The 27,456-nt window shown below is 61.2% G+C and overlaps 1 protein-coding gene across 4 annotated transcripts; it reads right to left on the reverse strand.

The window, feature by feature from the left end:
* Positions 1-358: 358 nt before the first annotated feature.
* KIF19 (kinesin family member 19) lies at positions 359-26,967 on the reverse strand. 4 transcript variants are annotated; one of them, XM_025999679.2, is made up of 20 exons: positions 26,785-26,967; positions 24,883-24,963; positions 13,805-13,915; positions 13,059-13,146; positions 12,590-12,726; positions 11,386-11,511; positions 10,770-10,964; positions 9,355-9,501; positions 7,820-7,942; positions 6,233-6,398; positions 5,200-5,374; positions 4,864-5,062; positions 3,996-4,266; positions 3,768-3,889; positions 3,166-3,299; positions 2,802-2,907; positions 2,532-2,628; positions 1,586-1,983; positions 1,215-1,374; positions 359-979 (listed from the first exon to the last, which is right to left on the reverse strand). In XM_025999679.2, exons 1-20 carry the CDS (start codon positions 26,821-26,823, stop codon positions 849-851), a joined length of 3,006 nt encoding a protein of 1,001 aa, XP_025855464.2. In that variant the 5' UTR covers positions 26,824-26,967; the 3' UTR covers positions 359-848. The 4 variants fall into 4 exon arrangements, with proteins under 4 accessions (XP_025855464.2, XP_072602813.1, XP_025855461.2 ...); XM_072746712.1 differs by lacking the exon at positions 11,386-11,511 and having other exon boundaries at positions 26,785-26,944; XM_025999676.2 differs by having other exon boundaries at positions 910-1,374; positions 26,785-26,944.
* Between the last annotated feature and the right edge of the window lie 489 nt (positions 26,968-27,456).

Genomic DNA, 27,456 nt, shown 5'->3' on the forward strand with positions numbered 1-27,456 from the left:
CAGTTTCTGAGCCCTGATTTCCAGAGGGTACCACCCCCACCCCCGTCTGGGTAATTAGGCTTTTTATGTTCTGAGCCACCCCAGGTCTCTGACCTCTCATGGGAGGGAGCGAGGAAGGTGTGAAGGCTTGTGGGGTGGGGCATGAACGGACTTTGCCGGCCTCACCCTTCCTAGGAACCGGCTAGAGGAAAAACCCGTTCCCCCCGCCCCCCCGCCAGGTGTTTGTAGGTTGGTGCAGTGTAACCAGCCACAGGGGGATGGGGTGTCGGGGAGGGAGGAGGAAGGCAGCTGGGTTGCCTCTTAATCAGTCATGGCCCCCCCTTACATTCCAGACAAGGTCTAGTTTCCAACACAACCATCAAGACCCAAATGGGATTTTATTGTTACACCGCCAAGTAACAAAACCAGATTCCCTCCTCTGCCCCAACCAGACTCTTCCGAAATGACTGTGGGCTCCTTCCCCAACCATCCGAGATACCCTTGCCCCGGATGTGGGCTCAGGACCCCGTCCCACTAACAGCTCCCTTCCCCCTCCCATCTCCAAGGCTGAGTCCGGCCCCAGGTCTCTACAGGGTTTTGGCAACAGGGTTCTATCCGGGGCTGGGAGGCCAGGAAGTCCTGTCATCCTGGCCATGCCTCCTGAGCTTACCTCCCTTCCCCAGTGGCACTGAAAGCATGGAGCTGCTGGGCAGACACCCTCATAATTCCTGGGTCTCAGGAGCCCCAGCTTTCTGAGAGCCTGAGCTCCTGCTCACAGGCGACCCCCATCTGCCCAGCCTCCATCTCCCATTTTCTGCTACACCCCATCCAGGCTTGGGGGCAGGAGGGCCGGTTCCAGACAGGACCCCTCAGGTATGCCGGAAGCGTCCGTCTTTGCCGTGGGTGCTTGTGCCGTGAGCCAGGCGGGGCCCACGGGCAGCCCGTCGGGAAATACCAGCTGGGTTGGAGTGAACAGTGAGGGGTGAGGAGTCCCCAGGGCCTGCAACAGGGGAAGGGCCAGGAACAGGGGTTTAGGAATTCCTCTCACTCCCTCTCGGGTCACCCCGTGGCCTTGAACTCCCAGGGGGCACAACCCCCAGATGCCAGTCTCACAGATACTCCATGAGAACCCGGTTTCCAGCAATGCGTAGCCATAGGGACGGGGAGCTCAACATGCCTCCTCCCTGGGCTGGCCAAGGGCTCCCGTCCCCATTCCTTCCTTGGGTGGTACTGACCTGTGCTCTGGCTTGGAGGGAGTTTGACCTTGGCCAAAGGCAGCATGACCTTCCCCAGATGCCGGGTACCAGGGGCTGGGTGTCCGCACACTGGCACCCTGTGATCCGAGACACTCTCCATGGGACGGGGCCCCAGGAGGTGTGTCTTGGGGCGGGAAAGCTGTGTGGGAGAACAGTGAGGTGAGTCCGGGCTGTATGGGATCTGCTACACGGATCTGCCCTGGATGCCCGCCCCCCTGCATGCCTCCTATGCCAGCCTGGGGGACAGGGACTGAAGGTGTCCTGGGGCCTCTGGAGGAATCCAGCCCCCAGGTTCCCATCCACAGCAAAGGGGCGCAGACACGTCATCATCCCCCAGTCTTTCGTCTCACCCCTTGCCCCGTGACCTCAAAGGACCGGGACCTCCGCTTCCTCCTCTTGGCCTCCAGTGACTCCTCCCGTTTCTTGCCCGGGCTTTTCTTCTGGCCCCGCATCCAGGGCCCGGTGCCGTCGCCACTGTGCCCGGCTGCCTGGGACGGGGCCTCGCCTGTGCTGCTAGACAGGTTGTCCTCACTGGCAGCGTGCTGCAGGGTGGGGCTGGGCGGCCGCTTGCAGGCCAGAGGGCCGGGTGGCTGCGAGTCGTCAGCCTCGCTGGGCGAGTGCGGAGACAGGCTGCCGCGCTCCCGGGCAGGTGGCAGCAGGTGGCGCCCCTCGCTGCCCAAAGCCCGCGAGCGCCGCCGCGCAGCCTTCACCGAGATGCACTTGGTGCCGGTCAGGATCTCCTTCCTCTCTGCAGCGGGACAGAAGGAAGGAGCACGCAACCTGGGGTCAAGACCACATATCCCTCCCCCTCCCACAACCTCCACCCCCTCCTTCTCCTGACAATAAGGGAGGACATGAGCAGATCCAGAAGGCCTGGGTCCCAATTCCAGCCCTCGCTTGCTATTTAAGAAACTTGGGGCAAATTTCTGAGCTTTACCTTCACCTGTAACTGGGGATGGTGAAACTAACCCTGTAGGGTTACTGTGAGGACTAACTGAGAAAGTGGGCTTCGGGGTGGGGATTCCATCTATATTTGCTCTTAGAATTACTACTGGATGGGAAGGGGGACAGGATCCTGAGTGCCATGTGCTCCCCATTCGGGCTTCTGATTGTGTCCTCAGCCCTCTGTGCGTCCTTGAGCAGGTGGCTAATCCTCTCTGGGCACTGGGGCCTCTGTATAGAATGGGTAGCTCCAAACGCTTGGGTGCATCCAGCAGCGCACAGGGCACGGACTGGGTGATCTGAACGGTTCAGATGCTGCTGGGCTCACGTTGACCGGGCTGGCAGGGGGCGCACCTTTGGAGGACAAGGGGATCTCCGACAGAGTCTCGCTGCTGTCGGGGGAAGAGTTGATCTGGCTGCTGGGGCTCACCAGGCTGTCCTGAGTGGGGGCCTGCAGGTGAAGTGGTTGAGAAGACAAAGGCATTGGACCCACCAGGGGCCTCGTGTCTTACTCAGCAGAGACAGCGGGGCCTCAGGGGTGAAGGCCATCTTGGGAAGGCTCCATCCCAACCATGGGGTGTCTGCCCTGTGCCCCCACCCCCGGCAGTGGCGCTCCGTGCTCACCTCCTGGGTCACCAGGCTGCCGATCTGGATGGGGGGTGGGGTGGGCACAGAGGAGCTCTTCACCTGCCAGGCTCGAGGACTGGCTTTGAACACACGGTTGGCTTCACTGAGGTTGGCAGAGGAGGATGGCGGCTGTTGACTGGGCTGGACCCACTAAGGTCCCAACTCCACCCCAGGGTGGGGAGAACTGTTTGTGTGACGGGAGAGAGAACCTAGGGGTCCTGGCTCCAGACTCGTGCCACCTTCTCCCTTTCATTCCTGCCCCATGGACTTAGCCCCAAACTGGGTTGGCATCCCTGGGATACGGCTCAGCGGGTGGTGGCTCAGGCTGGCAGGACTGGCGGGAAGCGGTCTCTGGCCTCACCTCTCCGCGCTGAGGGGAGGGAGGATGCTGTCCTGCAGGCGCTGGACTTCAGAGATCAGCGTCTTCACATTCTCTGGGTCAGACTCTGGTGTCAGCGTGGTTCCTGCTGGGGTAATTTTGGGCAAGGAGCTGTCCTGGGGAGGGAAGGCGGCAGGGGGAGGACAGTCAGAAGACTTGGTCTTGGACCAGGTGACGGCAAAGGGTGACAAAGGCACGCAAGGCGACTAGGGCCTAGGTGTGGGGGAGGAGAGCAGTGGGTTTGTATTCTGGCTCACAGGGGATAAACTGGGGTCTGCTAGGCATCCCCAGTAGCACCGCCTGATGACCTTGTCTCCTGGGGGGCCATTTGTGATCGCTCAGATAACCAATCCTGACCTTCAGACTCTGGGTAGGGACAAGTGCCAGAGAAGAATGACCTGGGACAGGCACCTTACTCGGGTGAGGCTTTGGGCGGGGTGAGAAGGAAGGAGGGCTAAGTCCCTGGGGTGCCAGCCAGCCTGGTCCCATCCGCACCCCAGCGACCTGCAGGCATTGCCTGGGGCATGCCCCCCTCCATCCCTACCTGTGCTCATACCCGTGCCCAGGCCTGCCCACGCTCCCACCTGCAGGGCCCTGGAGGCCACCCGGTCCATGATGGTGGCCCGCTCCAGGCTGCCCTCCTCCAGCTCCCGCAGGTACACTTCATACAGCTCCTCCAGGTGCTGCGGGACGGCCAGGTTGTAGTCTGGGGGGTGGGGGTGGAGAGAGGGAGGGGCAGGGCTCAGCGCGGGCCCCGGGTCCCTCCCCGGGCCTCGGGGGCCCCTGGGTGGCTCGGGGCGCCCGGGGCCTACCGTCGATGACCTGGCGCTGGCCTTGGATGATCTCGTCGCAGAGGCTGCGGTGCTGCTCCAGGCGGCGCACGGCCTCGCGGCGGTGGCGGAGCGCGCCGTCCCGGAGCAGCGCGTGCGACTGCATCTCCGTGTTCTCCACCTCGAGCTCGTGCACGCGGCACAGCAGGCTGAGCACCTGGCGCTGCTCCTCCGAGCCGATGCGCCGCGGCAGCGTCTCCTCCAGGCGCCGGCCCCGCGCGCGCAGCTCCCGGCAGCGCTGCTCCAGCGCCAGCTGGGGGCCGGGGTGGGGGGTCAGCGCCGGGGCTGGTCCTAACCCCCACACCCGACCCCTCCAGCCCCCGAGCACCCTCCAGGCTGAAGCCCCATTCTGAGCCTAACCCTCAAACCTTCGTCTTGGGCCCCGCAACCAGGGGCTGCCCCCAAATGCCCCCTCTGGACACACTTTCTGGCCACCCTGAAACCATCTGCCCCTGGAATCAGCTCCAGGGATACCGGCCCGACCCCAGCCCCTCTGTCCCCCTCAGGGCTCATCATGGCCCCCCAAAACCATGGCCCCCCTGGTTTGCGTATGCTCCAGAACAGAAAGAAAATATCCATTATCTGGAAAAACCCTAATTAAAATACTGACTACCACTTTTTTTTTTTGAGTTCTTGGTATGCAAAAGGCATTGATTTAGTCTCCCCAATAACCCCACCAGGACTACTGCCGTTTTGTAGATGAGGAAGCGAGTCACAAAGGAGGAATCTAGCAAGCTCACAGAGGATCTGAGGCCTGAGCTCCCAGGTCTGAGTCCTCCTGCACCCCACCCCCAGCCCCTTCTGGCCTGGGCCTCTCAGGCCATTCCCTCCTGCCCCCAGACCCAGGCACCTTCTGCTTCCTCAGCTTCTTCTGCTCCCCCACCAGAGCGGCAATGCTCTCCCGGGCCGAGGCCACCTCTGGGGGCTCCAGGGTGTCTGGCTGGTCATCACCCGTGTCCGAGTCCTTCTCGCTGTCATCCTTGGTGTAGGATTCTTTCCGCTGCTCCTCCCGCCATTTGAGCGCCCTGCGGGACTTCTCGTGCTCCCAGCTGCCGCAGCCCCACCCCAGGGAGGCAGGGGAGTCAGGCCGCGGGGTGGGGGGCATAGCGTGCGGCTACAGCTCCCAGCCCCTCTGTCCTAGGACCCAGAGTAGGACGTGGGCGGCCCTGGGGCAGGGGGTGCTTACCCAGCAATGGTGAGCAGGTGGCGGGAGGTGTCAATCTGGACCTCCATGGCGTGATTCTCCAGCTCCAGCAGGCGTCTCCGCACGTCCATCTGCTCCTGGAAAGCGCTGATAAGCTGCTCCCGCAGCTGTCCCATCTCGGCCTGCTCACCCTGCGCACTGTGCAGTTGGACCTCGGCTGCCCAGAGGATGCAGAAGTCAGTGGAGGCAGGAGGGTCAGGCCAGGAAGGTCTATTTGGGGCCTGCCCTTATCCCTTTCCTCTTCTTCTTCTTCTTTTTTTTTTTTAAGATTTAATTTATTTATTCTTGAGAGACACACACAGAGAAGCAGAGACAGGCAGAGGGAGAAGCAGGCTCCCTGCAGGGAGCCCGATGCGGGACCAAATCCCCGGACCCCGGGGATCATGGCCAGAGCCAACGGCAGGTGCTCAACCTCTGAGCCACCCAGGCGTCCCCCTCTTCCCTTTCTTCCCAAACTACTTCCTGTCTGACCAACTCTTCTCAAAAGACCCCCCTAGATTATTACTACTTCCTCCCACACCCCATTTCCAAATGGAGTCTTCAGGCTGCAGCCCAAGGGGAACTCTCAGCTCCTCTGCATGAACTGGGCTTCCACTAGCCCTTATAGCACCAACTATAAAAAGGTGCCCCTTAGACACTTGTCCTCTGTTGGAAAACCATCAAAGCAAAGACAAATCTACAAGAGAAAGGTACCCGTTCCGCTGGGCACAGCCTCGCAGCCCTGAGAGTGGGCCCCCCGCCCGCCGCAGCTGAACGCTCACATGTGTCTCACTTGTGTGATCTCATCTAATCTTAATTAATGTTAAATCTCTGGGACAGAGATCACTGTTCTATCTGACCCTTGAAGGACAGAAGGCGCAGAGCGGCTGAGTGATTAGCCCAAGGCTACCTGCCCAGAAAAAGCCTGAGCCTGAGCCTTAGCCCCTGAGCAATCTGAGACAGGCTAGGAGGGCTCCCGGAGATGGGCTCCCACAAACGCAGACCACCCCCCCCGCCCCGCTCCCGCCGCACACACCTTGGATGTGGCGAATGTCACCCCGCTCCAGCCGGCCCTGGGCCGGACCCCGCCCACCCTGCTCATCGATCTTGCATTTGAGCCTCTGGATCTCGCCCCGAAGGTCCGAGATGATGCTGGTGTACTGGGCGATGTGGTAGGAGACGTTGAGCAGGTTCTGCTTCACCTGTGGGGGCACAGCGGGGAGGGCAGAGCAGGTCCAGTCACCCCGGATGCTGGGGTCAGCCTGCCGTGTCTTCTCTTTCTCTCCCCCCGCCCAACCCGGCTTCCAACCCCACAACCTATCACACTCCATGCCTCTACCAGACCCAGACTCCTAAAATGCTGCTTCCTCTGCTCATCAACCTTCAGTGACTCCCTACTGCCTGGGAGGAATGCCCTAATTCCTTCACCTGGACCCACCACTATCTCAGTTTCTACCTTAACATTTTTTATTTATTTAATTTAGAGATAGAACATGCATGAGCCAGGGGAGGTGCAGAGGGAGAGGGAGAGAATCTCAAGCAGACTCCACGCTGAGCGGGGAGCGCCATGTGGGGCTAGATCCCACAACCCTGACATCAAGACCTGAGCTGAAATCAGGACTGAGCCACCAGGGCACTCCTCTCAGTTTTCATTTGATCACTGCTCCATCGGGAACGTTCTGCTCTGGTTGACGAATTGTCCTGTTGTCCCCACTCCTATCACAGACACCATCTCCTTCCTGCCCTTGAAATCACACGCTTACTGCTACCCACCTCTTCTAGAATGTCCTCCCCATCCTTCAGAGGCCCACTCGCAGTCCCCAGAAAGCTCCACCAGGCCCTGCCACCCCATCTCCTCGTTCCTTCGCTGTCTCAGCACCTGCTGTTGGCATCACTTGCCACTATTAATAATATTCTGAACCATCAATGAATTGTTTCAGGGACAGGCCTCCTCCACCCGTTGAGTTTCCGGAGTGCTGGGGTAACACACAAAGCCCCTGGGACGGTGGCTGTGAAGTGTCGTGTTGCAGGAGTGTTGCTAAGTTCTATCTGGCGTGTGTCCATTCCCACCCTTCCACACACGTGGCTTGAGAGAGGCTTCCGGGGGTCCTAACGCCTTTGCCCGAGGGTGACAATGTGGGCTCGGGAGGCAGGCAGGGCCACTTCTATAGGGTCTCAGTGCCGTCCATCACTGCCCAGCTGGGAAGTCACTTAACTTCCTTCAGCCTCGATTCCTTCAACTTGGAGATGGGAGTGTAGGGAGTCAGGCCTCGCTCGAGGAGCAAAGGAGGGGACGCAGGGAAGCGCTCAGAATCATGATGGCCTGACAGTTAGATTGGGGGCTTTGAAAATGTCAATGTCTGAATGGGCAACTGGAAAGGAAAACTGAGGCTGGCAGGGGATGGGGCGGGGGGCATTCAAGTGACCTTAAACAAGGTGGAGGGGACCCTCGGGAGCAGTGGGCTTCCGGCAGGTGCACAGGCTTCCTGGCAGGCGGGGAAAGGCACGGGGTGACACGGGGCTGGGGAAGGAGGCCAGTGCCGTGGTGGCCGGCTCCAGAGGGTGGGGTGGGGTGGCAGGGAGCCCTCCGGGGCCCGCATCTTGGCTCAGGAAGGGCCCTCACCCTGGTCTTGATGTTCTTGGCGCGGCCGGCGTAGGTCAGGGTGTTCCGGGACTCCTCGAAGGCGCTGCTGGCGGGGCTGATGTGTGCGATCATCACGGTGCGGCTGTTCCCGCCCAGGGAATCCTGGGTGGCAGGGAGGGTGGGCTGCGGTGGGCCCGGGCCCGCCTCCCCAGGGTCCTGGGTCCAGCCATCCCCCCCCTCCTTCTGTCCCTCCTTCCACTTCTGGTTTCTGTTCCAAATTTCCATGTGAAACTTTCCAGTCTCCGACCCGGGTCAGCCCTCACCCCCGCCCCCCCAACCCATCGCTTTCCTTTTCCCTCCCTTCATACAAGAGAATGAGAAAAGGCAGCAGCCGTGGCAGCTGGGAACCCGAGTGGAAAGGTGTCCTGTGGGCTCCCTCTCTCATCACCTCTAGCCTCTCAAGTGACCCCCAGGCCCCCCATTTCTGACTGCTGATGGCACTGCCCTTTCGGCTGGAGTGAGGGAAGGGGGACAGGGGCCCCGGGCATGAAGGTTGAATGTGGCCCCGTTCCATATGAAGAGCCCTGGGGAGGGAGGAGGGGAGGGGAGGAGGGGTGGGAGGTGGGGATCCCCGACTCCACAGGGGTGGGAGGTGGGGATCCCAGACTCCCACCCCGAGTTAGCAGCACAGTGACCTCAGGCAAGCTCTTCACTTCCCTAATGCTTGGCTTCCTTGCTTTTTAAAAGGGCAGCAATCATGCCACCGTCCCACCTCCCAGCTTGTGGGCGCCCTGGTGGTGGTGGGCTGGTGGCGGGCTGGGGTGACGCTGCAGTTATACGGGGCCACAGACTCTGTCTTCCAGCACGTACTACCGTGGGCCCTGGGGAAGGCTACTTAACCCCTTTGCGCTTAGTTTTCTTGTCTGTAAATGGAAATAGTATTTCCCCGACGGCCGAGGTTGCTTCAGGAAGAAGGGAGCTAGTCTAGTTGGGTGAGGTCCAGCCAGGGGCAGGTCCCCAGACAGCAGACACTCTGATCCATGAGGCTGACGACCACTGGAACCCCCAAATCCAGGCAGGTCTTGGTCCCCTCAGACCTGCAGCCCTTGGGGGGGGTGTCAGGTGCTGCGCCTTTCCTTCCCTGCTGCCCACTCTTGGGTCAGGGTCACCTCGTAAAATTTGAGTGTCAGATAAACAATGAATGCTTTTTTAAAGTATAAGTATATCCCAAATGTTGTGTGGGACATACTTATGCTGAAACAAATTCTGTTGTCTATCTGAAATTCAGCTGTAGCTAGGTGGCCGTTATTTTTTAAGATTTTACTTATTTATTTGAGAGAGAGAGAGGGAGAGTGAGCATGAGCGGGGGTGGGAAGGGGCAGAGGGAGAGGGAGAAGCAGACTCTCCGCGGAGCAGGGAGCTCAACTCGGGGCTCTATCCCAGGACTCTGAGATCATGACCTGAGCCAACGGCAGACACTTCACGGACTGAGCCACCCCGGCGCCCTGTATTTTTATTTGCTCATCTGGCAGCCCCACTCCGGGTGCCCAGCGCCCCGGCCCGTGCAGCGGTACCTTCAGGAGCCGGGTGAGCTTGCTGTCCCGATAGTTGATGTACTTGTTGCTGCTCTTGTCGCTCAGCGCGTTGATGCAGTTGCCCAGCGCCAGCAGCGAGCGGTTGATGTGGGCGCCCTCCTTCATGCGCTGCCCTCGGTTCTGCGTCTGCGGGGTGAGCGGGGGCAGGGGACGGGCTTCACCGCCGCCCAGGGGACCCTGGGCCAAGGCGCCTCCCTCTCCCTTGGGACTTGGAAATGTGGCGGTGACGGAGGGCCTGGTCTTGCCCTCCTCCCAGGGGTCATCGAGGGCATTCGAGAAGGTGGGAGAACAGGAAGGCCTCTGAAGAGTGAGGGACGGAAGGCTTCTGAGGACCGTTGAGAGTCTGGCTCTCTGTCCCCCCCCCCCGGGGGGGACTGGCCCCAGGGCCCCAAGAATGACACGGCAGGAGGCTGAGGCTTCCCTGGTGGTGGCACCTGGCTCCAGGGGAAGGAGGGAAGTGTGTGAGTGTGTGTGTGTGTGGGGGGGGGGGGCAGAGAGAGAATGTGAGGGAATGAGTGTGTGTGTGGAAGAAAGAATGTGTGTGTGTGAGTGTGTAGGGAAATGAGTGTGCGAGCGCACGAGTGTACGTGTGTGCTGGGTTCTTGTCCTTTCCTTGGGCCCAAGGGGACAGTGTCAAGGCCGAGGAGGAGGCTCTGCCCAAAGCTGCCTGGCTCTCAGAGCTGGGGCCTCGGGGCACCCCCCCTCCCCGCTGCTCCGCTGTGTCCCTCCCGGAAGGCCTTCCTGGGAGAGAGGGGTGTGCTTCCTGAACCCCCCTGTTTAAACCTAATCCCACGTGTTTGAACATGAAATCTCCCTGGCCGCTGGCCTGTCCCTGGCATTTGCTAGCAGTGACATCACCTGGCCTCATCACTGGGGGGACCGTGAAACCTCCCGGTTTGCCCGAAGGAGGGGGACCCGGGCCTACCCAGTGGGGGACACCGTTGGGGCGGGGACCCCCCCCCCAGGCCACAGAGCCAGGTAAGCAGGGCTTAGCGGCAGGGCCAGACAAATGCTCTGAGAACTGGCGATGGGCCTTCCTCTCTCCTCAACGTGGCAGGCAGGGCCCCCTGAGTCAGAAGGTCGTCTCCCCTATCCCAGCTCCTCATCTGGGCCCACGTACCCTCATTCCCGCTGACCTCCTCCAGGGCCACCAGTCCTTCTTGGAGAAACCCTCCTCATCCCCGGCCCCGTCCTACAAACAGTGGGGTACCCCCTTCCCCTCCTGTTCCTCTGTGACACTCCTCAGTCCCTTACCAGGCTCTCCCCCCACCGCCCCACCCCCCCTGCCCAGGATGGCTCCCGGCCGATCTCCTGGGGAGCAAGGAGGTCAGCACCCCTGCCCTCTCCCCAACCCCCCAGAACATTCTCCCCGGTCTGGGGGGAGCTGACCTCACCTGGGAGGCACGCTCAGAGCCCGCCAGGTCAATCATGAACAGGCGGCCCTGCCGCACCTCCTGCAGAACGTTCTTGACCCGGCTGCGCTGGCGCACAGCCACCTGGAGCACGGCGTGGGAGCGAGAGGACGTCTGGTTGGCAGCCGTGGGCTCCTGGGTCCTTTGCCGGTTCCCCTTCATCAGCAGCTGCATGATCTGGGTGGGCAGTGGGTGGGGAGGACAGCACTGTTGGGGGACCACGGGGTTGCCCCCACGCCCTGCATCTTGGAGGCTGGGGTGGGCCAGTCTGGAGGCTGGTTGCCTATTATGGCCCGCCCTGGGGTCAGCGCAACAGGGGCACAGGGGCAGGAGGCATGGGGGCGGGATCCTCTGTGTCTGTCCCAGCCCCTGCTCCAGCCCACCCTGCCCCAGCCTCAGCCCCCGCTCTGGCCTCAGCCTCCCCCCTCTCTGGCCCTGCCCCAGTCCCTCCCCTGGCCCCTGCTCTTGCCCCAACCCCTGCCTGGGCCCCTGTCCCAGCTGAGGGGGTAGTGACTCCCTGGCTGCAGTCCTCTGTCCCCTCCTGCCCCACAGGGCAGAATGTCCCTCTCCACTGCTCCACTGGCTGCACAAGACTTGCCTCTTTGGCATTGATAGTGGAGACCTCGGTGATCCCAGCCACCTGGATCACCCCTTTGGAGTCCTCTCTCAGCTCTAGGTACCCCAGGGCGGGGTTCAGCAGGTCCCGGATCATCTCATTGTAGATCTGAGGGGCCGGCCGGGGGAGGGGCGGGGGACAGGTGTTACCAGGAGCCTAAGGGCTGGAGGTCCAGACAGGGACCAGATCCCCACCCGTCTTGAGCGAGAAGGGGACAGGCGCTGCCACATTCTGAGCCCCAGCCTGGGAGCTCCGGGCTCCTCCCAGAGAAACTCTGGTTAAGGACAAAGACCCCGTCCTTTCTATGGGCTGGGGGGTCAGGGGCCTTTAGCATCCACAGGGAAACCCTGGGCGGCCAGAACCCAGGATTCAGGAAGCTTCAGGACCAGGTGGGATCCCCTTTGCAGGCAGGCCAGGCGCTGAGCAGAAGAGGGGGACCTGACCGATGGCCAGCCCTGCTTGTTGCTAGGCAACCCTTCCACTACTTCTCCGCGCACCCCCCCCCCCCCAGGTGCATCTCGCTGGCTGAGTCAACGCCAGCTGGCTGAGGCTGCAACGCTTCCCTGCCCTTCCTGAGCTGTCACCCAGGAGATCACCAGCTCCCACAGGGAGTCGGGGCAGCCAGGAGCCAGGCGGAGTGCAGCCCTCTGGCGTGTCTGCTTCTTCTGTCCCCTGCACGCTGTCCCCTGGCTGCCTGGTGGTGGCTCTCCCCCAGCTGTGGCCGGGTATAAAGGCCGGCAGGTTCAGGCCTTCCTGGGTATGTGGGTCTCACCTGTCCCCATGCACACGGTGCCTGGAGATGGCGTGGCAGGGCTCACACCGTTTGGGGAAGGGGCCCTTGGTGATGGCGAGGGGCTAAGCCATCTGGGAGGGTGGCTGAACGCTTTGCTTAGGGTCAAGGCTACTTTGAGGTGTGGCATGATGGCTAGGGCTTGGATTTCTTATTTTATTTTATTATTTTATATTTTATTTCATTTTATTTTATTATTTTATTTTATTTTTTTCAGGGCTTGGCTTTCAAGCTCTAGGATCCTGAGTTTGAATCCCTGCCCCCTCGCTAACTGGCTGATGTTGGCCTAGTGGTATAACCTCTCTGGACCTCAGATTTTTGCAGAGTGGGGCCAACGACATGTGTGCGGCTGTCCGAGGGGCCTCTTGCCTAAGCTGCGGTCAGGGGAGGGCTCACCTCCAGGTAGGACATGGACACCTCATACTCCATGTCGTTGCTGGTCTCCTCAATGGCACGGAAGAGGTCATTGAGGGTCCGAACGTAGATGCCAGGCTCGTGGTCTGTGCCCAGCATGGTGTAGGTTTTCCCACAGCCTGGGACAGAAGAAGGTGGTGGGTGAGTGGGGTGGGGGTCGGAAGCGCGGCTTTGCTGGACAGGGTCTTCTGGCAAACCTGGGTCCATCCTCAAGCCTGGGAACCCCCCGAAAATGGCCAGGGAGGCAGGGGGCGGGGAGGCTGGCGTTCTTGACTGGGGAAGGGGCCTCTGGGGTCAGAGGGCCCTGTGGGCGTTTGGATCAGCACAATCCTTGATTCCCCAACCTCAGCTGGGGCCAGAGTAGTTCCCTGATGGAGGCCAAGGGGGCTTGGTCCTCCAGGGGACGGATGGGGCATGCAGTCTTGTCCCACGGGCTGGGCCCCGCCGTCACCTGTGGGGCCATAAGCAAAGACAGTGGCATTGTAGCCTGAGATGACGCCGTCGATGAGGCTCTTGGTAGTGGCCTGATACACCATCTCCTGCCGGGAAGAGCAGACCCGTCAGGGGCCCGGGGTACAGGCAGGGCAGAGCTCGCATACCGACTGGCGCGTCCTGGGCCCCAGCTCGGCAGCTTCTGTTTCTGGGGCTCTCAGCCCGAGGAGAAGCAGGGGCGGGGAGTGGAGGCTGGGGGTCTCTGCTTTCACCCCATGGGGGACACCAGCCTGAGAAAGAGCTCAGGACACCTGAGACACCTGCTCCCTACCCCACCCTGCCCCGACGACGCATTACATCTGCTCCTGGGAGCATCCCCCAGATGGCCAAGACAGGGGTCCCTGGGAGGGTGTCAGCTTCCCCGAGTCTCTGCTCCCTGCACCAGATGGGCTTCACGCGCCCTCCTCCAGCTCCCGTGGGGGCCAGCCCGGGGGTGTGGCAGGTGGGTGCCCACGGAGGGTGGCTTCCGCACACCGACTCAGATGTGTTGCTGCAGGAGGCTGGGCGCAAGCCATGCAGGCACGGGCACATTTGTGCGCATGGGGCCCCGGGAGAGTGGGAAGCCAGAGAGCGAGCAGTGGAGGGAAGGCTGAGGGTCAGTGGCAGGTCCCCTGCGGGCTCTGTCCTGGGTGGGGTGGGGATGGGAGGGAGGACAAAGGTTGGAGAGAGGCTCCTGTATGTCCCTAGGCCCAGACCCTCCCTCACCTGGGTGGCAGTGAAGTCAAAGGCCACGTCAAACAGGTAGGACTTCTCCCGGGAACGGTGTGCCCGCAGGACGTCGTCAGGGTCCTCCATCGGGTCCATGAGAACCACCATCTGCAAAAGGCCCCGAGGGGCCTCTGGCTGTCACCAGGGAGCCATGGCCTCACATTGAGGTCATAGGTCCCCGAGCCCAAGCCCAGCCCTGCCCCATCTGCTCCTGGGTGTCTGATCTGGATGCCCCAAGGGGAAGCCTCCTAACACCTAACATTGCCCCAAGGATGCTGAGAGGGCCATGAGGGACCTGAGGGGCCCTTCCTCTAATTGTGACACCACGCCCGTGTACCTCTACTGAAGGGGGAGGAACAGCAACAAAGGCTTCCATTTATTACATATTTATTGTGTGTCGGGACCTGCTTTAAGCCCTCTGTTTTTTTTTTTTTTTTTTAATTTTTATTTATTTATTATAGTCACAGAGAGAGAGAGAGAGAGAGGCAGAGACACAGGCAGAGGGAGAGAAGCAGGCTCCATGCACCGGGAGCCCGACGTGGGATTCGATCCCGGGTCTCCATGATCGCGCCCTGGGCCAAAGGCAGGCGCCAAACCGCTGCGCCACCCAGGGATCCCAAGCCCTTTGGACACATAGACTTGCTCAACCCCCCACTCCAAGGCCAGGCGGTGAGGCCCATAATCATTCCCATCTACAGATGAGGACATGGGACCCAGAGAAGTCACCTGTCTAAGCTCACGTACCAGCAGGTGGGGGACCAGGACTCAAAACCCGGGATCTGGGTTCAAAGCCTGCAGCCCCTTCCCCACTTCTGTGCGGCACCTGAGACCCTCCCTGCCTCACCCCTCTGCACCCTGCCCTCAGTCAGCAGGGAGACCCAGGGGTGGAGCAAAGAGCCACTGACTGCTGGGTGACGGGGGCGAGGAAAGCACGCTGGGCTTGGGGACTGTCCAATGGTGTCAGAGAGGGCGGCGTGGGGTGACTTATCAATGGCCCCTGCAGCCTTAAGCCTGAGCTGGGGGTGGGAGCAGGGGCCCAGGGTTGGAAGCTAGGATGATGCTACAGGTTGGCCATCCCTGGGCTCCCCTCCCTGCCGGGTAGGGGCATCTATGCTCTGTATGCATGTGGGGGTGGGGGGCGCTGGGAGGATACACAAGGGACCTCACCAGGCTCCTCCTCTGCTCCAAGGTAATCAAGGGACCTATTTTCCAGAACAATCTCCAAGCCTGCTCCACACCCAGCTCCACTCTGCCCTTCCCTTGACCCGAGTGTCCTGCGTGTGCTAAGCCCAGTCTTGGACTCTGAGGGAAGGAGCAGAGGAAGGAGGCTGGGTCTTGGCCAGAGGTTCTTGGCCTGGGGAAGGAGGAGAGACTATGCCCAGACTCACGAAAATGCCAGAAGACATTCAAAGATGTGTGGGAGGGCTGGAGCCAGGGGGGATTTAGGACAAGGTGGGAGAGTAAGTCAGGGCAAGGTCCACATGCCCATGCTACCCTTGTTAGCAGAGTGGCCTTGAGTGGGCACTTTAACTGCCCGGGCCTGGGTCTCTTCCTCCGCCAGACGGGCCTGCAGGGCTATGGCGAGCCCATGAGATGATGTGTGTGGCGTGTGTGGGCATAGCACGGGGCATATGCTAAGTGCCCAAGGGTCTTCATTCAAGGGGATGTGAGGAGGGACAGCGGGGATGATGCAGGTGACACCCCCCCACCGTCACTGAGGAGGGGGCCACCGGGATGCCACGGGCTCTGGGCCTGCCTGAGTCCCCTGGGGAGCTGAGCCGCCAGGTTGGGTCCCTGTCCTCCTCGGGCACCCCACACCTCCTTGGGGTGCCGCCGGAGAGGCAGTTCTGTGTTCGGGAGCACCCAGGCTCATGCTGGAGAGCAAGGGCAAAACAAGTCCCAGCTGTGCTCCGGGGCCGATGGTGGTCGCAGGCGCCCTCCGCTCCCAGTTCCCACTGGGTGGTTAAGAGGGAGGGAGTGGGCACCTTCACACTCAGCCCCTCATCCTGGCACGTAATAACAATAGCTCATCTTCACCCACCGCTTTCAAATGAATTTGTAATTATTACCCTCAGATGGTGACACTGGGACCCAAAGTCACATAGTTAAGGAATGGTGGGGCCAGGACTGGAGCCCTGGAAGCCTGGCTCCTGGGCTCCCTCCCCACCATTGTGAACCTTTCAATGCTCCTTCTGCTCCCTCGGGGGCCTTGCAGGGTGGGGTGTCATGGTGGGAGGGTGTCCCCCTGCCAAGTGAGGCCTCAGCACCCACTATGCCCACCAGCCCTACCTAATGTGACTCTGGTGATGAGATGCTGACCAAAGAGGCAAACTGAGTCCCAACAGAGGACAGGCACTGAGGAGGATGGGCTGTCCTAGTGCCATCCTAGGTTGCACAGACCATGACAGAGCTCCCATCCTGGGCCGGTGACAGCCCTGAAAAGGGCTTGAGAACAGACAAGGCACGAGGGGCAATCACCCCGAGAGAGAGACGGGGCTGACAGTGAGGTAGCCGGAGGCCAGCCTGGAGGCCAGCCCGGCTCCATACCTTTGGGAGATCCACAGTGGGTCCCTCTGGGGGCAGCCCCTTTGAGTGCCAGGATTTAGAAGGTCCCGTCCTGGAAGGGCCACAGCTTGGGACTCCCACCAGACTCCTCACAGCACTTAGGTGTGCGCTGATGTCAACTCTCTGCCCCTTCACTACCTGGATGCTGGCAGTAGATACACACCTGTGCTCACTGCACGTAGACTGGTCTGACTCTGGGGATCCCAGCAGGGCCCTCTCCGGGGATTCTCATGGAGGAGGGAGGACAGAGTGGGTAAGGCATCTCCCCCAGGAGGCCCAGCCTCGGTAGTTTCACCTAGAAGTCTCATCCAACCAGGTAATTTCAGGTAGACCAGGTGGCAGGGGTGGGGTGTGGGGTAGAGCTCCAGATGGGCTGGGCAGGGGTTTTGTGCAGGGAAAGAATGAGGTCGCTGACTTGACCTGCTCGCAGCTTGCCAGAGGCTGGGTGGCCACAGGGAGGTGAGTGCAGGGCGTCCGGTCCCGCACTGTTACGTGGAGTGCCCACCTGTCCCCAGCCACCTCCTCAGGGCTTCAGCCCCAATGCCCTGCCAGCCTCCTCCAGGATCCGGTTCCCATCTCAGGCCCCAAAGCCAGCAGCATAAGCTCTGATCAAGTTTCAGACCCCAATGAAGACAGAGCCGCCTACAAGTCCCCTGGCATGGGTCCCAGTGGGGTGCAGCAGGAACCTGACCAGCCGAGCCAGCTCTCAGCCCTGAGGCGCCAGCGCTCCTGCTGCCGCGGGGAGGGGGGGGGCGGCTGGCCGAGGGGCACCCTCCGGGGGCCTGCGGTGCAGGGGGGAGGTGAGCAGCATGCACAGATGCTCATCACCCACCGATCACCTTCCAACAGCCTCCGGGCACTGCCGAGTTCAAGGCACCCCGGACATTTGGTTCCTTTGCTGTCCGGGCTCCTGAATCAGTACATTGTCAGCACAGCTGCCGTGACCCCTCTTAAAGAGGTCTTTGTCTGGGTCTCCATCTGCCTGGGCCCCAGCCCACGCCACCCCTCTCCCGAGCATCACCCCCATCCCTGTCCACTCGGCCGCACAACGGAGTCCCTGTGCCCCTCGGCCAGGTGAACTGGAGCTGAGCCGCGGAGGGCTGGGGAAGGGGAGCTCCGGGCTGCCGCCCCAGAGAGCCGCACAGGGCGCGCAGGGCAGGGGGGCCCTGTGTATACAGGCAGAAAGGGAGAGGTGGTGTCCCCATGGCTGACTCGACAGGAGGCAGAGTGTAGGGAGGGCCACTGATCCTGCCTTACGGCTACTACGGAAGGCTTCCTGGAAGAGGTGGTGCCAGCACGGAGTCTTAAAGGATCAGCAGGCCTTGGCAGAGAGATGGGAGGGGAGGGGAACATTCTAGAGAAAAGCGTGAGCAAGGCCATGGGGTGAGACGCAGGCTGTGGGCATCGGTTCTCGGCTCGGAAATCTCAAGGGGGTTCTTGTGAGACATGCAGGGTTGCGGGGAGCGCTCAGGGCCTTTCCCTCCTGTCCTCACTCATAGGATCTCCAGAGCGTGAGCCCAAGATGGCCATAGAGGCGAGCCACGTGCTGTCCCCTGTGCAGCCTCCAACGCACCCCCTAAATGTCACCCTGGCCGGCGCCCAGCGTATGCCTGAGGAATGTTTGCTGAATAAAGCTGCCTTTGGGGGAGCTCTGTGTGTGCCGGGCGCGGTGCTAAGTGCTTTGCACACGTTTTCCTGGACACTCCCAGCATCCCTCGCTGTGATGGGGAATCGGATTGCTGATATCCCAAAGCTGCACTTGCCAAGCTCAGAGCTGGTCCCAGGATCCGGGCTCCCCCGAGCACCAGGCCACCCACCACCCCTGCCTCCCGAGTGAAGGAGCGGAGCAAAAGCAGCCTGGCTGGGCGAATGCCCACCCGCTATGCGTCGAACTGTGGCCTCCCCAGATTCAAACGTTGAAGTTCTAACCCCTCAGAACCTCAGAACGTGACTTTATTTGGAGACGGGGTCACTGCAGATGTAACCGGTTAAGATGAGGTCGCTCTGGAGTAGTGGGGGCCCTAAACCCAGTACGACCGCTGTCCTTCTGGAAAGGCCGAGTTTGGACACAGACACGTGTCACGGGAAGAGGACCTGAAGGGACACCGGGACAAGACGGCCGTCTGCCAGCCGAGCAGGGAGGCCTGGACGCATCCTCGGGGCCCTCAGAAGGAGCCGACCCTTTGGGCTTTCCGGCCTCCGGGATGGTGGGAGAATCGACTTCTGTGGTTAAAGTCGTTTCGTCTGTGGTATTTCGTTATTTTGGTCTTGCAAAGTGTGCCATTACCCGAGGCAGCCTCACCCGCCGCAGGGAGGGGGGTGCGGTCTGTCGGAACCTGGACCCTCCCTCAGCCCTGAGGTGGCCCTCACCTCCGCGATCCCCGGGTCATCCTCTTTCCCGCCCATGGCAGGCCGGCCACCTGCCCCTGGGAGGCTCGGCGGGGACATGGATCACACAGCATCCACAGGGGCCTCCCAACGCTGGCGAGAGGGCAGGAGGCAGGGCCAGGAGCGGGGAAGGCGGGCTCTGCTCCCCAAGTTCCGGGCTTCCAGGCTCAGCAGAGGCCCCCCTGCCTCCCTCTCAGACCTGCTCTTAATTCAGGGCAGATTTTGCCTTTTCCACGGTTCCAGACATTGAGTCTGGAAGCCCAAGATCCATGCAGGCAGGACGGGGCCTCGGGCTAGCGGGCGGATGTGTGTAAACTCTGTCCCCGTGTAGACCGGGCTCCTCCCCAGCATCTCCTAGGTGAGAAATACCTCGGACAAAGCGTAACACGGGTTCTTCCGGCTACGCGCCACTAAGCTGCCTGCGCTCTGCTCAGCGTTGCAGTTTTAATTGGCTTCTTCCCGGCCTCCAGGTGGCGAGACGCAGGCCAGGGTTGCTCAGTCCTGGCACTACTGACACTCGGGACAGGCTCGCTCTTAGGGGACCTGTCCTGGGCACTGCAGGCCACGTAGCAGCATCACTGGCCATCAGGTGCCAGTAACACAACTTCCTCCCAGCTGTGGCATAGCCAAATGTCCCCTGGAGGGCAAGAATCAGCACCACCCCCTTCCCCCGGCCCCGCCACTGAAAACCTCTGACCTACATCATTCCTCCTCAAGCCTTCGAGACCGGCAGTGGAGATCTCCAAGGAAAGGGGTGCCATAAATCGGGTTGGGGGGTCAACACTGCTGGGTGACCTTGCGGAGACGACATCACCTCTCTGGGCCTCAAGTTCTTTCCAGTTAGAAGTTGGGGAGGACTGACAGGGCCATCGCCTTGAGAGAAGAGCTCACACCAACACAACCAGCCTACTCAGGAAGCCCCAGCTGAGAGGCAGACCCTGGGAAGGCCCCAATCTGGGAGATTCCAGCTCCAGTCCAGGGAGCCCGGCAAGCAGCCCCGTTATTCTCAGGGTGTAAACACGCCAGGGCAAGACTGAAGCTGACTCGAGGTGGGTAGCGCCCTTGTGAGGCTGCTTCTGGATTTTTGTTTGCTGTTTCTTTAAGAAGGAGAATTTGTTGCTGGTCGGGTTTCTAGTTGTAAGGGTACCATCCTGGGAGCGCTCTCAAGAATGGAGACTTTGAACCCAAGAAGGCTGTCCCCTTCCGGCTAGGCAGAAAGGATGGGAGGGGAGCCCGCCGAGCTCATAAAGCCACCAAGGCCCAGCTGGCTGCTCTGCACAGAGCCACACCTGCCCAGGCCCCCACCTGCCTACAGGACTCTGGGGGGCCTGAGGCCCAGGATGAGGGGAGGCCTCACCTCGAGGGTGTAGATAGGGCTGCATCCGTCATGGCTTGCAAACACCTCCATTGGAGTCCCCCAGGGACCCTGCAAGAGGCCAACCCCCAGGCACTGCCCAAAGTCGCTGAATCAGCATCTCTGGGGAAGCAGCCGCATGCAGCTGCTTCTTGACCTAGCACCTGCCTCGCACCCATCCAGTCACTAGGTGTGAGGATCCTACATCCTGGCAGCCTTATTCCCAACAGCCAAGAAGTGGGAAACAACCCGAACACCCATCACCTGATGAGGGGCCAACAAAATGTCCATCCATCCCCGTGGGATGTCATCCAGCCTCAAAAAGGAAGAAAGTGCGGACACCTGGGGAGTGGGGAATGGGGGCCACTCTTGAAAACATGATGCTCAGTGACAGAGCCAGACACGAAGGACCACAGAGTGCAAGATTCCATTTATATGAAGCATCCAGAATTGGCAGATGCATAAAGATGGAAAGTAGATGAGTGGTTGGCTGGGGCAGGGAGAGGCCGGGGAGATGGTTGGGGAGAGGGTTGGTGGGGGGGCACATGGTAGAGAACCCTCAGATCCCTTCCCAGTCACTCCCTGCCAGGCTTAGCTCTTTGGGGCAACAGGGCCGAGAAGCACCCGGAAGATGGGTGGGTAGGGAAGGGGGCTGAAGGTGGGCGCCCCCCACAGCACTCATGTGTGACCCTTGGCATCTGTCACCCTACACTTTCTTTCTCTTTCGCAGGAGCTGTGCCTGTGGCTGGGCTCTTCCTGCCATGATCTCCTGTAAGCCTCCCAAAGCTCTCGCGCAGTGTGGAGCAGATCCTTAATGCCCAGTCTTCCAACGAGGACAAAGAGGCTGGAGGCTGGCCAGGACCTGAGGGCCTGGGCGTGGCTCCTCGGACAGGACCCCAGGAGCCCAGGGGTGACAGTGGGATTTGGAGCAGACAAAGGCTAATTAGGGGATTACACATATTGTCGGTGACTTAAATCCTGTAGGCAAACCACCTGGAAGGCAGGGAGGAGGGCCAGCAGGCTGTGGGCTAGGTTGGAGGAGGGGACCGGGAGGGAGGATGTAGAGCTTCTCCTACCCGGGATCTCGTGGGCCCCAGCAGCCTCTCGGCTTGCACCTGCTGTCTCTTCGCGGTCGTCGATGGCATCCCCGAGGGGCCTGGGGTCAGGGTCCAGCCCCGCTCAGGTGCTAGTAGAAGACCGAGCTCCTACGGACAGTCTTCCAGGAACACATGGGTGGGGAGGTGACCATTAGGGGACCGTTGGGGTGAGAGCTCTGACACAGGAGGCGGGCCAAGTGTCACTTACCTCTAGGCTGGAAGCCATCCCGTATTTCAGCCCTTACATAAACTACCATCTATTAGACCCCTACTGTGTGCCACGCGCTTGGAAGCACTGTGCATACATTAGCCCACAAAAACCTCCGAAGGTCTTATGATTCTGGTGCTGGATTGCAAGGGGGACCCTAAGACCACAAGCCTGCCAAGGCCCCCAGACCATCCCCTTTACGAATCTCCACCCTCACTCCAGCCTCCCCAGAATCCAGGCACACTGGCCTCCTATCCCCGGAGCACACTTTGCCTGTGGGATTGTCCACCTCTGCAGAGCCTTGTTGCTACAACCTGAGCATCTCCAGAACAATGCCTAGCTCTGAGGGAGGCTGTCCTAGGACCCCTCATGGTGGCCCAAGCCAAGTCGGTCCACCTTTCCCAACTCAGAACCCACTGCGAACCCACGACGGGTGGGCCTTGGCAGCATGGCTCTCTGCTGACCACCAGGACCGACAGTGGCCCCTGGGCTGCTCTGCTCAGCGGCTCCTCTCACCCCCAGGCCCGCGACGGCAACATCCGGGGAAAGGTAACTCACCCAACACAGAGGGGAGGCAGAGCCCAGAATCCCAGGCTAGAAGAATCTGGGTCGGGGAGCTCCTCTGTGGCACTGAGCCACATGGACCAAGGTGGTCACGAGCAAGAGAGCAATGGAAAGCGGCGGGTACGGGGCAACTTCATCCCAGCCACACGTCTGCTTCAGAGGATGCAGGGCACCGTGAGGCCGCTTGGGCCCTCCTGCATCTTGGCTAGGAAGAGACTCTGTGGCCATGGTGTCCTGGGGATGCTCCCAAGGTCCCCCCATAGGCCCTCCAGGCTCCAGACCTCAGGTGGAAGGAACAGCGCTACTCGGTCAGTGAAGGCAACGGAGCCTGCATCCCTGAAACCCCCCCAGGGTCGGAGATGCAGGCTGGGAGGGTCAGGCCTGCAGACACACTGTGGGGGTCACCGGAGAAGGACAGAAGCCTGGGGGTGGGAAATGGGGTCAGAGAGGAAGGCAAGGCAAGTGGGCCGTCCCTCTGGCCTCTCGGACCCCTGTGTCCCCCCTCCTGCTTTCCAGGGCCCTATTTGTCAGTGGAGGGATGGCAGGGTTTTAGGAGGTTCCCAGCCTGCCACGTGCTGTGGCTATTCCAAAAACGCAGGCCAGGCAAGCCCTCTTCGAACCCCGTGGGGACAGGAGGCGCTCGAGGCCAGAAGCCCAGCGCTTTCCCTGCAGGCCCCGGAGTCTGTGCTGACAGCCTCGAGCCCATACTGCTCAGAGGAGCCTCCCTGCATCTCTAAGCTAACAAAGGAGCAGCCCTGTTAGGACTGCCCAGCCCAGAACCTTCTTAGAGATACTGCTTGGCCTGATTGGGCGGGACCCTCCCTCTCTGCTCACAAGGACAGAAAGGAGCCAGTGTGTGGCGTGTGTGGGCACACAATGGGCTGCGCCCTAGAGAGTGCTTCCATCAACGCCAGTTAATATCCATCAGCCCCCACTCCGGCCGGGAGCCAGGAGCAGCCCAGAAAGAGAACCATCATTGTCCCAGCCCCGAGGACCTGATATTCTGGGGGACAAGTTGGACAAACAGGGAGTGGCCCCTGCCTGGAAGGAGGTTTCTGGCTCATCAGGCCCCTCTCATGGGCCAACCCAGCAGCTCTGGGGAGAATTCGGCCGCTAATTGATGCTGTCCACTCACAGCTATTTACTCCTACTGGGTTCCAAGGTACCAGGGAAGCACCAAGCAGGCAGTAACCCACAAAGACCTTCTAGAGAGGTCCTTACGGTGGCAGATGAGGCGGGTGAGGCTCCTAGAAGCAACCTGTCCAACGCCACACGGCTGGCAGTGACAGGACCTACCCCGCACCAGTCAGGTGTACTCACCCTCCTCCAGCCAGGCCTACCCAGGAGCCAGACAGGGTCCTCCCAGCCACCCCCTGCTTTCTCCGAGGTCTCTGAGGAAGGCTACCCTTTCCCAAGAGTGAACAGAGGAGGGGCACCTGGGCGGCTCTGTCCATTAAGGGAGCCGACTCTTGGTTTCGGCTCAGGCCCTGATCTCAGGGTCCTGAGATTGAGCCCCCCATCAGGCTCTGTGCTCAGCACACAGTCTGCTTGTCCCTCTCCCTCTCCTCCTCCTCCTTTCTCTCTCACAATCTCTATCTCTCATTTAAAAAAAAAAATCTTTCAAAAAAAAGTGGCCAGAGGAAGAGGAAATCAGGAGGCTGGTGGGCCTGGGCTCTGCTGTGCCCATCGGAGCTGAAGGAAGAGGCAGGGGTGGGCACCCGTCCTTAGGGGAGCCCAGAGGCAGGCGGACATGCAGGCTGGCTGGCCTGCCTCCAGCTCACGTCTCACGGCCCTTGGGCTTCCCGAGTCCAGCCCACCGGGCCCAGCAGGTGCCCACTTGGGCCCTTCGCTGTACGGCGCAGTGCCGCTGGACTTCTCTGACTCGCCAGGATATCCTGGCATCTCGATGAGCCCCGACAGTCAGGAGAAGCCAGCAGCAGCAGCCGCTGAGCCGTCCCACCTCTGTGCCCACCCCCACCCCGGCACCTGCACCCTCACCTGCTTACCCAAATGGACCTCCGGGCCGTGATCTAAGAGTGCGCAGTCTGGCCCCTGCCACATCCCCCGTCGGCCCTCTCTCTCCTGCTTGAGCCACACCGGCCTTTGCTGTCACCCTTTGCCTTTGCACGTGCTATGGCCTTTGGCCGAAAGGTCTCCCTTCGCGCACATCCAAAGTACCCTTCGCCTCTCCTGCTTTGCCTCGAGCACCATCTCCTGAGGGAGCCCTCCCCGACCTCTGACCTCTGCGCTGGGCCAGAGTCCGGGCCCAGGACCACACATGCATTTCTCCACCGGCCTCTTTGGGGTTAATTCTTTGATTAGCATTTTGTCGCCCTGTATGGGACCCTAAGGTACCGGAGGAAGGGCAGGGTCTTTTCTGCTCTCTGTGGTTTCCAGCTCCGAGCGCTGCCCCAGTGTGTTCTGGGTACTTGGTAAAGATTTGCCTCCTGTGCGGACGTACGTGGGACTCGCCCTGCCCACCTCATCACAGCGACATGAGGACCAGGAGAACAACCAGATATCCAAAGACTTCACGAAACACAGTCTTTGCAAAACATGAACCGGGTGTAGGCTTGAGCTCTAGACCACGTCGGGCCCATGGAAGGTATGTGAAATTTTTATGGCTGGATTGGGGAGCACAGCCCCTCCCTCAACCGCACACACTAGGGAAGCTTTCAGCTCTCCTTGGATCAATCTGGGAAGGCTTCCTGGAAGAAGAACCCTGGCTTTCTTGACAGTGTCATCAATGACACAACTAAGGGTTCAGTGGATGGAGGAAGGGTGATGCTGCAAGCCACAGGGGACCCTCCTGCCCCACCCGGTGAGCAGGTGCCTGCCCTGCCAGGTGTGAGCAGACCTCTGCCCTGCCCTTTCGGCTCCCGGCCACAGCCCCGGGTACCTGCTCGTCCACTTTATGGGCGATGAGCGTGGCTCCTTCCTCCAGCTCTGCCACGCTGATGGGCCGGACCCGGAGTGCCACCTAGGAGGGAAGGCACATCCCCGAGATTAGAAGGAGAGGGCCTGGCTGGGCAGACAGAGGGACGAGAGGACCCCGGGATTTCCCTGGGCAAGCCCCCTGGGCGCTCCCCTGTGCGGCCATCCCAGGCCCCCTTGGTCTTAAGGAAAACGCAGTGGTTCAAGGCCACTGCTGGCGGGGAGGGGAGCGGGTCCATGGCAGGTGGGCACCGTGCGAGTCTCTGAATTTCCCCGGGAGCCCTGGCCCCAGGGGAGAGAGTCGTCTGCTCCTCCAGCCTGCATCAGTCACACGCCCAAATAAAGCACCTGCAGCTCCCCAGGGCTTTGAACCTGGAGCCTGGGCACTGGAGCAGCCCCGGTTGGTGGCAGGCCGGGGCCGGGGCTGGGCCCACGGAGCTTCACCTTGATGTCCTTACAACCCGTGACCGTGTTCCTACCCAGCACAGCACCATGGGGTGCTCCCTCCTCTCCCCAGTCTCCAGCCAGTAAGAGCTGGTGGGTCTTCATCCTGTGCATGCGTCTCAGGATGAGACCCAGAGAACAAGGGGGTGCATTTCTTCTGCCGGCCAAGGGGAAATGCCTGCTGGGTATCACTGATGGACCCTCACGCCAAGTAAGAACATCACCCTCCGAGGGACCTCTGCTGTCTGCTAGATCATCTTTACGGGCGGCCTCCTTGGCCAAACCCCACACCCCACGAGTGGGAGAGGGAGGATCCTCCTTCCCTGCCCTGGGGGGATGGAGGCCATGCAGGCCAAGGCAGCCATTTTCAAGAGGCACATTCTAAACTGCCAGAGAGAATATTCCAGAGCCTGGGGCTTTCTTGGGGCTGTGGTCAAACTCCTCTTTGGAGCCATAAATTTACCCTGTAGAGGCAGGGTGTCTGGGGGCGGCATTATCCTGCAGTTGCATTGTCACCCACCTGCTGGTGACGAGGCCCTCCCTTCCAAGGCCTTGGGAGTTAGGGTATGGGCCACCCCAGGGTGAGGGAGGGGAGGGGCAGTGACCTTGGAGTCACTGAGCCTCCCCCTCGTTGCTTTGACATGGCACCGCTGATAATCAGGAGTCTGTCTTTTTTTTTTTTTTTTTTTTTTTAAGTAGATTCCACACCCAGCATGGAGCCCAACACGGGACTTGAACTCACAACCCCAAATTCAAGACCTGGACTGAGAGCAAGAGTCAGATGCTTAACTGACTGAGCCGTCCAGGCACCGCCAGGGGTCTGTATTCAGTCGCTACTTGCTCCGGAGACCCTCACTCACACCTCATCTGCCCCAGCCCCCAGGGCTCAGGGAGGCGGTGCGTCTTGGTTGCTTCCACACTTCTCTGAAATACTGGACAGCATCTGGGCTGCACCCCAGTAACCAGCCTCTCTCAACCCCATGCCAGCAGCTCCGGCACCTGGGGGGGGGGGTCCTGTCTGCCCACCTCTGATTCCCAATCCCTTTAAGCTCCAGACCCCACAGGGCTAGGGGAAACTCCCGCTTTCCGGCGCTGCCCCTGGCTTTTCTAGATCAGAGAGCAGTCTCGCCCCAGAGACCCCTCTGCTCAAGCTTTGGGGTTTGGGGGGGTCCCCTGGTGGGAAGGTGTAAAGGGAGAGTGTGGGGTTGGAGCCCCGCTGCCTTCAGGCATCAGCTGTGATACCTTCCTTCTTGGCATCCAGGACTTGGGGAAAGTTGCTCTGGACAGTCCCCCCCCCCTCCAGCTCCCTCCTGCACCCCCGACCGTCGAGTCCTCTTAGCGGGGGGCCAGGGCACAGGGCTGCTGTGACTGTGCAGGGTCAGAGCTATGGATGGGGGCGAGGAGGAGGTCGTCGGGGTCTCACCATGAGCTGCTGGTCCTTGGAGTCCCCGCTGTCCTTCATGCTTGCGGCGGGTGGAGGGGCTCAGGCGGCGACAGCGGGCATGGCCGAGCCCGGCCGCGGGTCCCTGGCAGCCCGGCTGCACCGCCGCTGCCTGACAACCCGAAACCAACAACGCGCCCGCGGCCAAGGGCGCCGACCGGGGGCGGGGCAAGGGGAGGGCCCGGACGGCGCCTCCCGCCCCTGCGCCCCCGCCCCCCGCGCTGCAGCCGACAGTGGCCGCCTCCGCCGGGGAGGCGCCGAGCCTGCGCTGCTCCTGGGCCGCTGCCCGCGCGTCCTTCCCGCCCTCGGGGGCCCCTGCGTCCGTTTGGGAGCTCCTGGGCGCCCCCCCTGCACCCGCCCTCTCCCACCACCCTGCAAGGGGCGCGCACCTGCTGCCTGTCTGCCTGCGACTGTCTGGGCTTCCTGGTGTTTCCAAGGGCACAGCGTGCATCGTGGCTGCGGCTGGGGTCTCTGGGGCCCTGTCTCCACCCCTTGTCCAGCGGCAGAGGGGTACAGAGATGTCTCTGCCCAGGCCGTGCACCTGCCCGGTGCCGGAGAGCACCTGTATATGCCTCCCGGTGTTTCGCAGTAGAGCCTGCCTCAGTGTCCCCCGCTGCCGAACAAGGCCTTACAGGTAAACCAGAACCTAGGTCT

This window comes from Vulpes vulpes, chromosome 2, assembly GCF_048418805.1.
Source record: "Vulpes vulpes isolate BD-2025 chromosome 2, VulVul3, whole genome shotgun sequence".
NCBI classification, from domain to species: Eukaryota; Metazoa; Chordata; class Mammalia; order Carnivora; family Canidae; genus Vulpes; species Vulpes vulpes.